The 16,676-nt window shown below is 43.2% G+C and overlaps 1 protein-coding gene across 1 annotated transcript in view; it reads right to left on the bottom strand.

Annotated features, from left to right (window-relative positions):
- ANAPC1 (anaphase promoting complex subunit 1) overlaps positions 1-16,676 on the bottom strand; it is a 94,448-nt gene that overhangs the window by 3,528 nt on the left and 74,244 nt on the right. The window contains exons 41-47 of the mRNA XM_052647575.1: positions 15,352-15,429; positions 14,946-15,013; positions 13,858-13,996; positions 11,846-11,932; positions 10,583-10,678; positions 8,557-8,755; positions 1,899-2,033 (exon numbers count right to left, since the gene is read on the bottom strand). Coding sequence (XP_052503535.1) covers positions 1,899-2,033; positions 8,557-8,755; positions 10,583-10,678; positions 11,846-11,932; positions 13,858-13,996; positions 14,946-15,013; positions 15,352-15,429 — 802 coding nt within the window. The remainder of the gene's footprint in view (positions 1-1,898; positions 2,034-8,556; positions 8,756-10,582; positions 10,679-11,845; positions 11,933-13,857; positions 13,997-14,945; positions 15,014-15,351; positions 15,430-16,676) is intronic.

Here is a 16,676-nt window from a genome sequence, read left to right as displayed (position 1 = left end):
TTTTCTGCCTTTTTGTTCTTTTGTTTCAGGTGGTATAGTAAATCAGATCTCTGTTACTCCATCCTGGATGAAAAAGGAAGTCTATGTTTTAAATTTTTTTTCTCTGTTTAGTAGCTTTGACTATTTTGCAATGAGGTGTGGTTTTCCTTGCATTTATCTTGCATAGGGGTCCATCATCCATTTTTCAAACTTCGTAGCCTCTGTCTCTTCAAATGTTGCTTCTCTTTTTCTCTTTCCTCATTGTGGGATCTTAATTACGCGCATGTCTGACTTCACTGTACTTCAAATGTCTCCTCCTCTCTTTTCTGAATTTGATACTCATTTTTCTCTCTGTGCTTCAATCTGTTTACTTTCTACACACCTGTCTTCCAGTTCATTTATCTGCTATGTCTAATAAGCTAACTAATCTACATATGAATTCTTTTTTTCTTCCGCCCTGCTGGCATGGCTTTTGGAATCTGTTCCTCAACCAGAGGCTGAACCGGGGCCATGGGCAACCAGGCTGCCAGGCAATCCTCTATATACCGAATTCTTAATTTTAGTTATATTTTTCAGTTCTAGAATTCCCTTTAACTCTTTCTTACTGATTCCAAATTTCTGGTGAAATTCTTCATCCTTTCCTCTATTTTCTTGGAAATATTAGTCATAGTAACTCCAGACACTGGAGTAATCTAAGCCTGAAAATTCCAATATGTGGATCACATCCAACTCTGTTTCTCTATTACCCTTTTTCCTCATGTCTTTTCATGTTGATTCAGCACTGATACTGTGAATTTAAAAATTACAGAAGTTCAAGAGGTATTTTCTTCCTCCTATAAAGGTTAATTTTTCTTCTATCAGCTCTGTCCCAGACTGGTCTTAGGGCTGGTCTGTCTGGGAGCTTACCAAAGCCTCCACCGTGGCGGACTGCGAGCACTGCCCTTTGTTTCCTCGGCACTACAATGCTGCTGAAATCGCTGCTCGTATTTTAGCATCCTGGTTTCTGCTAGATTTCCTTAAGTTTTACCCTGTGCGCGTGCAGGTTAAGGTTCGATAAATGCCTCAAGAGCAGAGAGCACCCAGGTTTTGAGTTTTTGAACTCCTATGGTTCCCTCCTATCTGGGATTTTGCTCCTTAAGTTCTAGGCCTGGGCAATGATTAATTCAACCTCCAGCTCCTCTGCCCAGCAGCACTGCTGCTTTTTTCTGGGTCTCCACTTCTTCTAATGAATTGACAAGTGCCTTTGGGAGAATGCCAGAGTAAATATGGAGCTTCTCAAATGCTTCCCTTCTCTCAGGAATTCTTTTTCCTCAGTCAAGTCCAGCTAGTAGGGTTGCCACCAATTCCTTTAAGCTTTATGAAGATGTCCACTTTTATATTAGCTTTTTTGTGTGTGGGAGAGTCTGTCTAATACAAGAAATTCCACTGTGGCCACAACTAGAGGTCTCTAAATAGTGCATTTTTTTCTGAGGTTTTCAAGACAGCCAGAAATCAATAATGTCATTACACTTTAAATGATTAAATAGACAGATTTTGTATCTGATTCTACAGTCTGAAAAATACAGTCAGATGCTAAAACTTCAAAATCTGTTATGGAAATATTCAAATACATACAAAATTAGACTGCTATCATTTCGAAGTTTTATAATATTAGAAATTAACATTATGTGTTTTTTAAAAATATAAACTGAAAACTCAGAAAATAAAGAAAGGTTTATGCATATGGAAAGCTCAGGTAGTTTTATTATTAGAGTCTTTTGGTTTTGTTTTCTGGGAAAAAACTGTCAACAATAACACCCAAACATGAATGAAGCCAAAAATCTAACTGAGAAAATAACGCAGTACAAGTTCCTCCTACCAAGAAACTAAACCCATCGGTGGGTAATGCAGGTGTGAAAAGAGGACCCAGGTGCAGTTACCTTCCAGGCCTATGGACGGCAGGTGCTGTGGGGCTGGCACTGAGTGGTAGACCAGGAAGCAGGCCAGCATGCTCAGCTGCGACTCCTCGCAGGGCTGCCCGCTGAGGTAGGCATGCACACACCTGTCACCTCCAGCTGTGAGGGAGACACACGGGACAGAGCCAGCTGATTACACAACTGAGAGGCACAAGAGACGAATTCTTTTGATTATTTTCTCATCCAGAACGCACTGAGCACCTACCATATATCAGTTCCTGTGCTGGGCATTAACGTTCCTGCAGTAAACCAGCCAGAGTGCCCATCACTGCAGAATTTAGAGTGTGTGGGGGACAGAGATAGAATAGACCTAACCTCAAACAGGTGCTAGCCACAAATCAGGATGAGTGCCATCCAGGTGCAGTGGTCACCACAGTCGTCTTCCCGGACACCCCCTCTGCCACCTTTTCTTCCTCGCTCACACGTGAGGGGACTGGATCCTGATGCGTCTTGGTCAGAGGTTCTCAAACTTTAACAGGCATCAGAATCACCCAGAGGACTGATTAAAACACAGATGCGTGGACCCCAACAATTTCCTGGATCGGGCCAGGGAAACTGTTTCCAGCAAGCTCCCAAGCGATTCTGCTGCTGCTGTTCCAGAACCCATGCTGTGAGAACCACGGGTCTGGGCCTATCCAGGCAGTGCCACTCCCCCAACACAGTGACCGGTTCAGGGACAGGCAGACAGACATTCAGGGAGAGTGACACACTCTGCCCTCAGAAACGATCAAGGAACGTGCATGAGCTTCAGTTCAGAGACACAAGGAGATGCCTGACAACAAGTCTGCTAGAGGCTTGCAGGAAACAAATTTCTTCATTCTTATGGCAAAGCTCCTAGAAGCAACTCTGTTCTTCCTCTAAGCAAAATGCACAGCTTGTGGCAAAGAACTGTTACTGTTCTGCCATCAGGAAAAAGTACTCTGAGAATAAAGTCATGGCACAGAGCGTAACTGATGGAACCTCAGAGAGACGGAGCTGGAGCCACTGCAGTAAGATGTCCCTTCGGCCTACAGTCCCTGTTGACTTCCAGTAACGTAAGTTTGTACGTGTCCTCCTGTCTGAGCTGGGCTCCTCTGCTGGCTCAGCGGTAAAGAACCCACCTGCCAATGCAGGAAACGTGGGTTCAGTCCCTGGGTCAGGAAGATCCCCTGCAGAAGGAAACGGCAACCCACTCTAGTATTTTTGCCTGAGAACTCCCATGGATAGAGGAGCCTGGTGGGCCACAGTCCATAGGGTTGCGAAGACTCGGATGCGACTCGGCGACTAAACAACACTCTTTGAGCCAAGCTGAGTCAGGCCTGCTGCTACCTGCAGATAAAGAAGTTCTGACACAGAGAAAAAGGTTGAGAGAGAGAAAGGGAGAAGTAAAAATGGCAGGGAAGGTGCCTGAGGCAGTGTGGTCACAGAAGGCCTGGGAGGAAGGGGCATATTTACATGGAGGCTGTGAGAATGAGCATGAGTTGGGCAGGCAGAGAAAGAGAGGAAAAGGTTCTCGGGATGGGAAGCAGCTCCTTCACCAGTCCTGTGGTGAGAAAGAGCTCTGTGCTTTCGGGGAAGTGGAAGGGACCAGGGGGCCTGAGTGGAGTTTATGAGGAGCGGGTGGTACAAAAAAGAGGCTGTGGAGAGAGACAGAGGCCTCGCTGGTCGTACAAGGCCTGGTGGCCAAATGGTAAAGATTTTTTTCACAACTGAATCAGCAGCCTTTGCAAGGTTTTAAGCAGGAGAGTTAGATGCATTTACTCTTCAGAAGACCACTGTCAGCGGACTAGAGATGGCAAGAGGGAGATGAGAGTAAAAAGCAGGAAGATGTGCAGGAGGCTTCAACCGTCTTTGTCCAGGCAAGAACACATCACTGTTCTAGGACAGAAGTGGCAAAATGTGGACAGATTCACGACATGTGTAAGAGTTACGAATGAACGGCTGAGGGAATGGATTGGCCACCACAGAAAAGAAGAGAAGCAGAGAGAGGAGGGGGCAACAGTGACTCCCAGAAAGGCAAGGAAGGAGAGACCGTCAAACAGGGACGAAACAGAAAGAATGGTCAGTGGCTTTCTGTTTGTCTTTTAACAACTGGGAAGTGGGAGAGCGAGCTGTCACAAAAGTCAAGAAAGATCACTTTCCTTAAGAAGGAGATGGAGTGCCAGGAACACTACCAGAAACCCACTGGCCCTAACAGGAGGATGTCAGTCTGGTGGGAGGTGGGGACCTCTGGGCCTGATACAGGAAGCGAGAGAGGCCCTGCTTCGGCAGCTTCTCAGGAGAGGCAAGAGAGAACGCAGCCACTCAGCTCCATGTCAAGGACTTTCTCCCGCCTACTGCCTTTCTGTTTCGCTCATTTTCTCTATTGCTTTCCTGTTTTCAATTTCATTGATTCCTGCTCTTAAATGCTTGCTTTGGGTTTATTTTGCTTTTCTTTTTCTAATTTCTTGAAGAACTCAGATTAGTGATTTGAGACTTTCTCAATGTAAGCATTTAGCGCTATGAATTTCCTTCTCAATGCTGCTTTAGCAGGAAGATTTACACTACAAAATTTCAAAATTTACTCTAAACCTACAGTAATTCAGAGGGTGTCTGACAAAAAGACAAACAGATCAATGGTACAGAACTGAGTCCAGAAACAGACTCACACTTACATAGTCCACTGATTTTCAACAAAGGCCCCAAAGCAATTCAATGAGAAAAAAAGTCATTTGCACAAATGGTCCTGAAACAACTAGATATCCATATTTAAAGTTAAAGAAAAAAAACCGACAACTCCTATCTCACACCATGTAAAAAAATCAGTTTGAGACAAATCATAGATCTAAATACAAAAAATCAAACTATAGAGCTTTTAATATTAAACTAAAAAAAAAAAAAAAAAACTTCATGACCTAGAGTAGGAAAGATTTCTTAACACCCAGAAAGTAATAACCCTAAAACAAACTGATAAATTTGACTTCATCAAAATATAAAACTGTTTATCAAAAAACACTCTGGAAAAAATAGGCCAGGCATACAGTAGGAGAACATAACTGCAAAACATATCTGACAAAGAACTTTCAGCCAGAATATATAAAAACTCCTACAACTCAATAATCAAAAGACAGCCAATTTTAAACATGGCTAAAGGTTTCAAAGTTCAAAGTTTCCCTGGTGGCTCAGCAGTATCTCTGGTGGCTCAGACAGTAAAGCGTCTGCCTACAATGCAGGAGACCTGGGTTTGAGACCTGGGTTCAATCCCTGGGTCAGGAAGATCTCCTGGAGAAGGAAATGGCAACCGACTCCAGTATTCTTGCCTGGAAAATCCCCTGGACAGAGGAGCCTGGTAGGCTACAGTCAATGGGGTCGCAAAGAGTCGGACACAACTGAGCAACTTCACTTCACTTCAGCAGTAAAGAATCCACTTGCCAGTGCGGGAGATGCAGGTCTGAGCCCTGGGTCGGGAAGATCCCTGGAGAAGGAAATGGCCGCCCACTCCAGCATTCCTGCCTGGAGAACCCCACGGACAGAGGAGGCTGCCAGGCTACATACAGTCCATGGGGTTTCACAAGAGTCTGACATGGCTTAGTGCTAAATAATAGCAACAATAAAGGTTTGAAAAGATATTTTGCAAAGGATGTATGAGTAACAAATACACACATACAAAAATAATTAGCATGATGAGTCATCACAGACATGCAAATTAAAACTACAATCAGACACCACTACATATTCAGCAGACTGTCTGAAACTAGGCTGATAATGCCAAAATCTGTGAAGCATCCCACTGCTGGCAGGAACGTAGAATGGCACGATTTGGAAAATAGCAGCAGGCCAATGGGTAGTTACAGAGAATACAAGAATGGCAGAATGTGGACACTGTTGAAGCTGCCTGATGGGGTTTATGATGCTATTATGTTTACTTGGCGTTATGCTTTAAATTCTTCCATAATAAAATGTAAAAGTAAATAAAAATTTTAAGTTCTTAAACTTTAAACCCAATTTTCTTTGCTCAAGATTAAAATCTAATTGAGATAAATCACAAAACAGCAACAAAATATGATCAATCCGCTGCACTAGTTTGGGTTACTAGTGAGCGAGCTTAAAAGTCCACGTCACCTGTGATTTCACTGAGACACAAACACAACTGACATTTCCCAGCGCTGCCGCACAGCCCCTGCACCTGCACTTATTTTACTCTTCTCTACCCCAAAGCTGCTGGTATCCGCGAGAGGAGACCACATACCAAAGAGTTTTTTTAAGTGACGGTCCTTTTTCAATTAAAAAAAATAAAGAAATACACATTGCTGGCAATCAGAGTGGCAAGACAAATCTGGTGAAGGCTCAGAACAACACTGTAAACCACCAGTCGTTCTAACAAGGAGGGAGGAGAAATCAAGTCAGGGATGTTTTAGAGAGCGCTCTAGTCACTGCCGGAGCCTCACTACATTATAGGACACGTGCGTGTCAGAGAATCTGTGAAGGTTTGGGGACTCATTTCTTGTCAACAGCAAGGGCCCGTTATGGGTGAACAAACACAAAACTGAATAAAACCAGAACAGCAACATCTATAAAATAACAGGTATTTTTTCCAAACATGAGAACAAAATGATTTTCATATTTTTAGAAATTCTGAAACTTTATGACCTTTTCAAATCTCAAGAGGAAATCAGAGAGCAGACACAGGTGTTAAACACGGGACTTTGAAATTGCTGTTTTCCATACACATATCCCTCAGGCTTCCTTGGTGGCTCAGTGGTAAAGAATCTGCCTGCAATGCCGGAGACCCAGATTCGATCCCTGGGTCAGGAAGAGAAAATGGCGACCCACTGCAGTATTCTTGCCTGGAGAATTCCATGTACAGAGGAGCCTGGCATAGTACAGTCCATAGGGCTGCAGAGTCGCACATGACTGAAGCGATTAAGCAGCAGCAAGCGGCAGCATATATATCGTTCACAATCTGGCTTACAATTAAATTTTTTCAGAAACTTTTTTTAAAGAAACAGCTTGTGTGTTAATTCAGGAGGAGAGATGGGGACAGATGGGAAATGGGGAGCGAGGGGGTCCTTTGGTGTTTGTCAAGAACCACTCCCCCTTTCCCCTCCTCGGGCTGGGGCCTTGGTGGGCTCGCTCCTCTCTCGCGCACGTCCTTTTCCCTACTCCCTTGCGCCCGTTTGACCTTGACCCTCCAGTAACTGGATAGAACCTACCCTGACTCTACAGCTGGGTGAAGACAGGCTCAAGCTAACCTTCTTCCCCTTCCCCCTTATTTCCATTTCCTATCTAAATAAAATAGAGAAAAAGCAAGAGCAGCTGGGACCTTGGAGAAACAAGTCACCTCAGGGCTGGGGGCGGGGCAGGCCGAGGAGCCCCAACCAGGTGTAGTGAACAGGTAGACAGCTTCAAACATAATTATAGTCAAATCCCTAGGTTCTACCACTTTCTAACAATGTTATAGAATCAAAAGCTGTTACTACTGCTATTATGAGGGTCAGCATTTACTCAAAGCAAGTTGCTGTCCAGTATGTTTTGGAAGCATCAGAACTGAAAATAATAAAAAGATCAAGGAGTTAAGTACTAAAAATGGATTTCAGGCATGTATCACGTATTAGACAGCTTTTCACACATCAAAAGGCCCCATCACTTGCCTCCATAATCACTTCTACACTGTCAGGAATAACTTCACACTCTCCCTGCAATCACAAGGCAGAGCTTCTACTGAGAAGTCCCAGGTCCTCAGCGACTGACTCATGGAACTGGTGAAACAAGCATTCACTCTAAACTCACATCAAGTTTTCAGTGTGCACAGGATGCAGGCGGAAAAACGGGTCAGGCAGGGGACACACCACACCCCTAAGAAACAGGAGAGAGAGGCACTGGAAAGAAACATGATCTGAAGCTGGAAAAGATGAAACAAGTTTCTAAGCATCAAGTGGTATTTAAAATGCTACATTATACATTCTCTCCATGATTATAGAGCAGAGTTAAATACACCTGGTAAAGAAGTCAGGACTTCCCTGGTGGTCCAGGGCTTAAGGCTTCAAGCTCCTGGACTTCCCTGGTGGCTCTGTGGATAAGAATCCACCTGCCAACGCAGGCGGTATGGGTTCGATCCCTGGTCCGGGTAGATCCCACATGCTGTGGAGCACCTAAGCTTGTCCCCTACGACTTCCAAGCCTGTGCGCTAGGGCCCTCGAGTCACAGCTGCTAAGCCCTACTGAAGCCTGTATTCCTAGAGCCCATGCTCCACAAGAGAAGCCACCCCAGTGAGAAGCCTGAGCACCGCAACAAAGAGTAGCCCTCAGGCTCTGCAACTAGAGAAAGCCGTGCACAGCAACAAAGACCCAGTGCAACCAAAACAAAAGACTCAGAACTCCTAATGCTGGGGGCGCAGGCTGGATCCCTGGCTGGGGAACTAAAAATCCTACATGTCACACAGCGTGGCCCAAGTACATAAGTGAGTAAATAAATCTCACTTTCTATCTGCAAAAAATGTTAGAGCAGATAATCAGAGCGTAATTCACCTAACTGGAAACATGACATCTACAGCCATTTGGGATTGTACTAGGACTTAACCTGCTTACCAAGGAAAACAGGTTAAAACAGAAACCCCTGAGACCCCGTGCAGCTCGAAGGACAAGGGGTGCAACGCTGTTCTCACCTTGCAGCCACTGGTCCAGAGTGTTGTCAATAGTGCATTTGACAACAGGGAGGAATTCCGAGTTCATAAAGAGCCCTCGCTTAGGCTGGTTCTGCAGCCGTTCCTGATGGCTTCTGGAGCTGAAAAACTCCAGCACCAACTTGATCTGCCAGAGGTCAGATGTCTCAGACATTTCTCTTCTTCCCAGTCTTCTTACAGCCTTGCAGAGAGAAGAACAGAAATCCACTTGAAAGAGTGAAGATCCATCACTTCCTTGGAGTTGTACACTGGAGTATTTTTTTAATATGGTCATGAGATCAAGGAAGGGCAGCGGGGAGGCTCGCTCTGTGTTTGATGCAGCCTGCCCCACAGAGAAGCCCTTTAGTGGGTTTAGGTACACGGTCATTCTGTTCAAAATGAACATGAACAGCCTTCAGATAAAAAATGGTGAAGGCAAACGAAGCTTATTCTTGGCTCAACAGCTCTGAGGAATGAAGACCCAGCAGGTCTACAGCTGGTCCCCCCTGGGAAACCCAAGTTGGCACAATGATATGTCCGCGATCAGGCCAGGGATCCCAGGGGTCAGGAGGCAAAACCTGTATTATCAACAAGACTGTTCTTGGGGGCCATTTGCAAAAGTCACCATGGCTGCAACCAGAGGGATGTTCCACTATAGGTACCTGCCTGTGACTGCAAAGAGGTAAAAGTTCAGAGTGTAAGAAAAGAACACACTCTCAACCATCAACTGGAAAACACCACTCATGACTTGACTGCTGTACACAGACACACCGTGAGAAGCAGTACTGGTGTGGGCATCACATACTTACCAACCGAGAAAGGTGGATGCCCGACAATCAGGGCACTCTAGGCCCACTTGGTGATTCTGGAACTGGCCTTTTTAATTAAGACTGTTTGCAAAACAGGTTTTGGGGAATTATTTCCTGCATTTTCCCACTCAGTTCTTTAGTAGAGATTCTCTTTCCATTAGAAATTACTTCCTTTGACATTGAGTCCCAAATTCTTATCTGTGAACTCATTATATCATAGTCACTTGAGCTGTTTAAAACTACAGATCCTAGACTTAAATCTCAGAAATTCTGATTCAGTAACTGTATAAGGGGACTTGAAGATCTGTACTGTCAAGATTTCCCAGATAAATTTTAGCCAAGTCAGAAAGCTATTGCCTTAATTTAATGGCAAATCTGAGTCTCAATGATATGACAGTATTAAAAAGCAATATGTATTACTAAATAGGACTTCCCAGGTGGCTAAGTGGTAAAGAATCTGCTCGCCAATGCAGGAGATGGGATTTTGACCCCTGGGTCAGGAAGATCCCCTGGAGAAAGAATGGCACCCCACTCCAGTATTCTTGCCTGGGAAATCTCATGGACAGGGGAGCCTAGCAGGCTACAATCCATGAGGTCGCAAAAGAGACAGAAGACTTATTAATTAAAACAACAATTACTAATAACCTAAGAAAATAAATAAGTTCAATCCTTTAGGAAAGCTGTTGAGCATTATCTTCTGCATTACCCCTTTTAGACTCTTAATTTAAAGCAACAATAACACAAAAGAAATTTTAAAATGAACTCCAGCTCCCTAAACCCCCACATGCTGACACTGTGACTTCTGTGAGCTTAATCGCCAGGTGTAACTGCACATGACTGCCACCACCAGGGCACTGTTTGTTCACTTACTGCTCACTTGCATAAGCTTTTCCAGGAAAAGGCTTTGTCAGGAGGGAGGCAAGAGACCACACGAGGATGCAAGGGAGAAAGGGAGAAAGCACGCTCTCCTGGTCAGAGGAAGAGGCCAGAGGGGAGAATGGGAACCCTTAGAGTGAGAGAGCCTATTTGTCATCATAAACTCTAAGCTTCTGGTATATACAGAGCTTGCAACTTTGACAGAAATTCCTTTTGTGAGATTCTAAAAGCGAATGAGAAACTAAAAAGACGGACAGAGAGGAAATCTTACTGTATTGTCTGGCATGTTATTTGAAATACAGGATAATGCTCATCAGAATTAGGATAGGTTTTCTGAACCATACCTGATCCATTGCTATGTACGCAGGTAACATCTCTGGGGTCTCCTGAGTCACACATTCGTAGAGGACTGAAGAGAAGAGATCCAGAAGCTCCTGTTTCTGTGGAAAGTCAGAATCTTTTTGTAGCACAACAACGTGTATTCCAAAACCAAATCAAAGAACAATTGTATAGTCAGTATCATGGCCCAATCTTACATTCTGCAGTGAATGATATAAAAGGGTAAAAAAGGCTAGGTCTTTATAAAATCAGAGTGCATGCAATATTAAACACCAATAAAAATACAATCAAAATTAAGTTCCAAGAAACAGTTAAGGCTCTAAGTGCTACGGAGGAATGAAAGAAGCTGGGTAACACGAGCACACAGGGCATCACAGAGCTATGCCATGGGGTGGGCTGGCAAGAACAGGATCCAGAAGGGGCACCCTGCAGCCACCAAGATGCAGCAGAAACACTGAGCAGAACAGGTTTGGGGCGGTGGCATAGCAAGCCCACCTGGGGTCAAGGGCAGGCATGGGCTTTCAGCAGAGACCTGTGGCCTTCAGCTGAGCACAGGCCCCAGTCCTTACTGGCTATGTGACCTCGGGTATGTGACAGGTCTAAGTGGCAGTATCTCTCAGCAGGAAGTACCTACCCCCAGGGTCAGAGTTAAATGAGAAAAATTATAAAGAATATTGAACAGAGTGCCTAACACACAATGAAGAGTCAATAAATAAGAGGCAGGAAGGTTCTGTCATTTTACTTTCAAAACAACAATGTAAGGCAGGTTATATTATAATTCCACTTTTAGGAATAAGGAAATGACATCTCAAAAGACTGAAAAACTTTTCCAAGGTCACACACACTTGCAGACAATAGGCCATCAATCCAGATCATATAATTCCTATATCCAGTCCTTGCCAACTGAGATGATAGATAAATCAAAGAATCTACTAGCAAGCACCCTTAGATTCCTGAAGAGAACAGCCTTATGACCAACAAAAAGGGTTATAAAATAAAAAGAAACAAGAATCATTACAAGAATACATAAATACCAGTGATCAAAATTAATCTCAGAAATTTTAAGTTGTTTCTACTATTAAGGTAGGAAATTACTGAATTTAATAGTTTTAGACTATGAAAAACTTATATTTGCCAAACAAAAATCATTCAGTGTGCCTAAGGCATGTCATCAAAGACAGATAAGGATATTTTGGATTTTTTTTTTGGTGGTCTGAAGATAGAAACAAAGCCTAGTCTTGGAGCTAAGCAAACCACATAATACATACCTGCCCAACGTTCACAGTTGGTTTGCAGAAATATTCAGCAAATGACAGAAGTGCTGGATCAGAAGTGAATGTGGAAATCGTTTCAGGCTAAAAAAAAATAAAGAACAAGTATACATGAGATAATAAAGATTCTTTTCATTACTACTCAGATTGTATGCAGCTGTAATCTACTTTATTTTTTTTTTTCACACAATGTTTCCACAGAACCCAAGGCTGCTAGAGGTTCATCAACCTATTAGGTTGAAAGTCTTTCTTTTCTTTTTTAGTAATATCAGCTTACTTCTTTTTTTTCGTACATGCCCATCCCAAACTCCCTCACTATCCCTTCCTTCTATCTTTCTCGCTGGCACCATAAGCTCGTTCTTGGAGACTCTGAGTCTGTTTCTGTTTTTTAAGTTCATTTGTATTACCTCTTTTCAGATTAAACATATATGGGATGTCATACTTAAGAAATATATTGCATAAGCTACCATGAGCTACTGATTTATCAAAGGGCAGATTAAAACCAGATGTTTCTTATAGAAGTCACCCCAAAAAGGTTTTCCCTTCCTTCTTAAACTAACTGAAAGGCAAATCAGAAACTAGAATTATTTCTGAACAGATTAAGGAAAAAAGATTATCACTCTAACAAGGCACTCACAGAAGGACAAATGCTGTCATAAGGCCACTAGAGTTATGAAAGAGAAAGTACGATGGTGGCTGCCCGGCACTGGGGAGAAGGGAATGGGCAGTCAGTGTTAACGGGGCAGAGATGCAGCTCTGCAAGATAAAGACGGTCATGGAGACGGATGATGGTAATGCTAGCATACCGACATGAATGTACTTAGTACCAGAGAACTATACACTTGAAAGGGTAACCCAGTATATGTTATGTGTATTTTACAACTTTAAAAAAAACTGGGGAAAAAGGGTGACAAGGAATATCACTCAAGGTTCAAGACTGAAAATGGAATATGAAGGTTTTACCATTTTCCACTGAGGTTTATATTTTACTTCTGAACTCCGGGCAGGCAGGAAATGGAGATGGTCTTTTAATTTTCATATACTTGCCCCATGAAAACTCAAGCCTAAACTTATCTATTTTCTTTACAAACTGGATTAGGGTCTTTGAGATGGGCCTTGGTTTATATCGGGCTTCCCTGATAAGTTAGTTGGTAAAGAATCCACATGCAAGGCAGGAGACCCCAGTTCGATTCCTGGGTTGGGAAGATTCCCCTGGAGAAGGGAAAGGCTACCCACTCCAGTATTCTGGCCTGGAGAATTACATGGATTGTATAGTCCATGGGGCCGCAAAGAGTCAGATACAACTGAGTGACTTCCACCTTCATTCACTTTGGTTTAGTGCTAATTAGCAACAGTGCTAATTCAAGTTAAACTTTGCCCCCAAATCCTTTCGAATACTGACAAACAAAATTCACTGATGTAAACTACCTCAACTGATTCTCTGGAAACTATAAAATACTCAGTCATAAGAACTCAAAAGTGCTACCTTACAAAAAAACTTCTTAAATTTTTCCCATGAATTAAGTAAATCTTAACGGATTTGAGGATTAACTATTAAGCTAAACATTTTTTAGCGTTAAGATGTATTTTGACTGTCTCTGCCACTAAATATAAATCATCCTTTGAGTTCTGGCAGGTGGCCTGTATTATATAACAGCCATCACATGAACAGCCAACAGGCCCCAGGTCGTTCAGTCTTCATAATCTGCTGAGGTTAGCGAGTGGATCTACCTAAACAGCACCACAAATGTTATGAAGAAGTATATGCTTTGGGTGGAGTAGGAGGATTTGAACCTATTCCCTCTTGTTGTTCAATTATGGTTTCTGTTTTAATTGAGATATAATTTATATAGAACAGTTTATTAGTTTCAGGTGCACAACAATTATTTGATATTTATACATACTGACAAAAGACAACCACAAGTCTAGCTAACATCCATTGTCACAATTAGTTACAATTTTTTTTTCTTCTGATGAGAATATCCTTCAGTTTTTACCAATCACACTACCTTGAAAGCCCGAGCTTCAGAGTTCCTATTAGCTACAGTCTGGGCCAATAAACTTTGCCACCCCATTGGATCTTCTTTGTAGGAGAGCTGACCTGCTCTGAGCTTAACATATAAAACCCCATCCTTGGAAAGAATGGACCTGAAAGAAAACAAGAATGGATTTAATACAAGGTATTACTGGGAGTTGTTGCCTAGAAATGCAGTTCCCAATACTATTTCACATGAGACACAGTATTCACCACTTTCTGCTATGTGATTATTTACTGTGTTGAAACTAAACCAGCCCCTACAAGTCATCATCAAGTTCTGCTTTTCTCTGCTGTCAAGATTCAAGGAACCTATTAAATAAGGCAGCATTCTGACTATTTGCTCAAGTATGAATTTCAAAGGAGACATTTTATCTAACACGTATTCCCTTAAATACCTACTGATTGGTTTACAGCAAAAAGAAAAAGATGCTACAAATCTAAAGACAGAATAATACAAAAAGCAGCTATTTATAGTCTGGGAGAAACAGAAATGAGGATGATACTGTAAAAACTGTTACAAATTGTTAAACTTTCTGCAAATTTAAAGACTTAATTTCATGCTAACTGAAGTATAAAAATTATTAGCACTCTGTGTTCATCAAAGTAATTATCTGCATACGACCATTTCCAACCAAAAGCAATCAGCCATCATCTTAATTTTATGAGAGCCATCTAACCAGAAAATGGTAAAGAGATGCAACAGCAGATGTGGTCTGACAAACACCAACTGTCACAAAGTCCCCTCTGTGGACAGATAAGTCAGCTTCACTTTCTTAGATTAAATCTTTCGTTACTGCTCCAGAAGACAAGTCCATGACTGTCCCAATTTAAGTCACTCAAGTTTCTCAGTGAATTAATAATTAGGGTTTGACTTCTGAATGTAAAATTTTACTTCCTACTACAAGCTTTTTCAAAAAGAGAGACCATCTTCTTTAACACTCTACATATCGTCCTGGATGAGATGAAAGGGTGACAAGGAGCATTTCATATTATCATTTATACCTTCCCATAGATTTCTATTCCCTTCACAGACACATCTGAGAAATTTAATGCACTTACTTCAAGTGTTGTGTTCCCTTGCTTAAATCTATGAGCAGCTCCCAGTATCTTGGGCCTTTAACTTTAATCTGCCAAGATAAATGTAAACAGTCAATCCAATCCTGGGGAAGTGTTAGTAGATAAAATGAAACCCACGCTTCTCCGAGGAAATGAGAATAAACTGGGCTAGAAAGAGATGCTGAGAGGTTAACAAGCCCATTTCCAAATGAACGCGTGAGTCACTTCTCAGGCCTGCTCGGCACTTGGCACAGAGCTCCCAGCGGGGACTCTCCCTCCCTCAGGACCACTCCTCCTGCCACTGCTTAGAGAACGCTGAGAATGCACAGGCTCTTCTTTGGCTATCTTTAATGCTGTTATCCTGGTTGAATCTGCCCTTGATAAATCTCTCTATTCATATCCTACTCACCTGTTTTAAAAGGTGGAGTTCTGGAAGAAGGGTGGGGGCCATCAATTCTTCTTTGGTTTGCTCATACCACTGAGTGCCCTTCACAAACAGAAGAGTCACCATTTACTACATAGTTAGGGGAAAAGTATGAAAAACATTCACCACTGCATGCTTTCCCTTCCCCGCAGGTTGCAGACAGACTGTCAACAGCATGAAATCCCCTCTGATACTCAAGTCTGACGGGCTACCATCTACTGTGCTTCGCAGAGCCCGCACCGCCTCCCAGGGCTCCGAGCCCGCACTTCAGCTGCCAGCAGCGCTGCGCCTCTGCCCTTGCAGGAGGCCTCTGGCCTTCGGCACACTGTCTTCTCTGCCAGGAACGTGCCCGGCTCGGCCGGCAAACCTCAGTCCAGACACCGTGTCTACCATGATGGCCTCCCAACTGCCAGGAGTGTTGATAACAGCACGTGTCAGCTCCCCCCGGCCCCACACAAACCTCCAATTATCTCAGGCTACTCTGACTGAATCCAAGCCTGACTCTTCAATGACAGACATTCCTTAAGGAAAATGACAGTCACCTCAACTTTGTATCCCAGAACCTAGCAGTTTTGGGGTTTGTTATTTTTTTGTTTTCCTGTTTGTTTTGACCACACCACATGGCTTATGGGATCTCAGTCCCGCGACCAGGGATTAAACCCATGCCACAGCAGTGAAAGCTCAAAATCCTAACCATTAGGCCACCGGGGAACTCCCTAGCACAGTTCTGATACACAGAAGGTACTGAACAATTTTCTGAAGGGAGGATGTGCATGCGCGCTCAGTTGTGTCAGACTCTGTGAGACCCCATGGACTGCAACCCGCCAGGCCCCTCTGTCCATGGGATTCTCCAGGCAAGAACACTGGAGTGGGTTGCCATTTCCTCCTCCAGGGGATCTTCCCGACCCAAGAATCGAACCCACGTCTCCTGTGTCTTGTGCATTGCCAGATGAACTCTTCACCACTGAGCCGCCTGAGAAGCCCGGAAAGAAGGAAGGACATAATGGCTCATAATCTGTGCACGCACGTAAATCAAAGCTCTCTCATTACACACTCTGAAGCACTAGGCTGACGTCCAGAAATTACTCTAACTCCCTTCATTCTCTGGAGCGCAACTGTCAGCTACGTCAAGATAACAGATTTACAAACTACAAGCTCTAAAAACCAAAGAGCAGCTGACAGTCCCTAAACTATTACATCTGAAGGCTACAAATGAGCCTGAACGGCCTGGCAGGATGTACATTAACTGTGGAGGCTTTAATTTTTAGGAGAACACAACTCACTATTGTCACTATTAAAGGACAACGCTT

This window comes from Budorcas taxicolor, chromosome 11 (genome assembly GCF_023091745.1).
Source record: "Budorcas taxicolor isolate Tak-1 chromosome 11, Takin1.1, whole genome shotgun sequence".
Classification (NCBI taxonomy): domain Eukaryota; kingdom Metazoa; phylum Chordata; class Mammalia; order Artiodactyla; family Bovidae; genus Budorcas; species Budorcas taxicolor.
The sequence above is the reverse complement of the archived record's forward strand: the minus strand, read 5'-3'. Positions and strand labels throughout refer to the sequence as shown.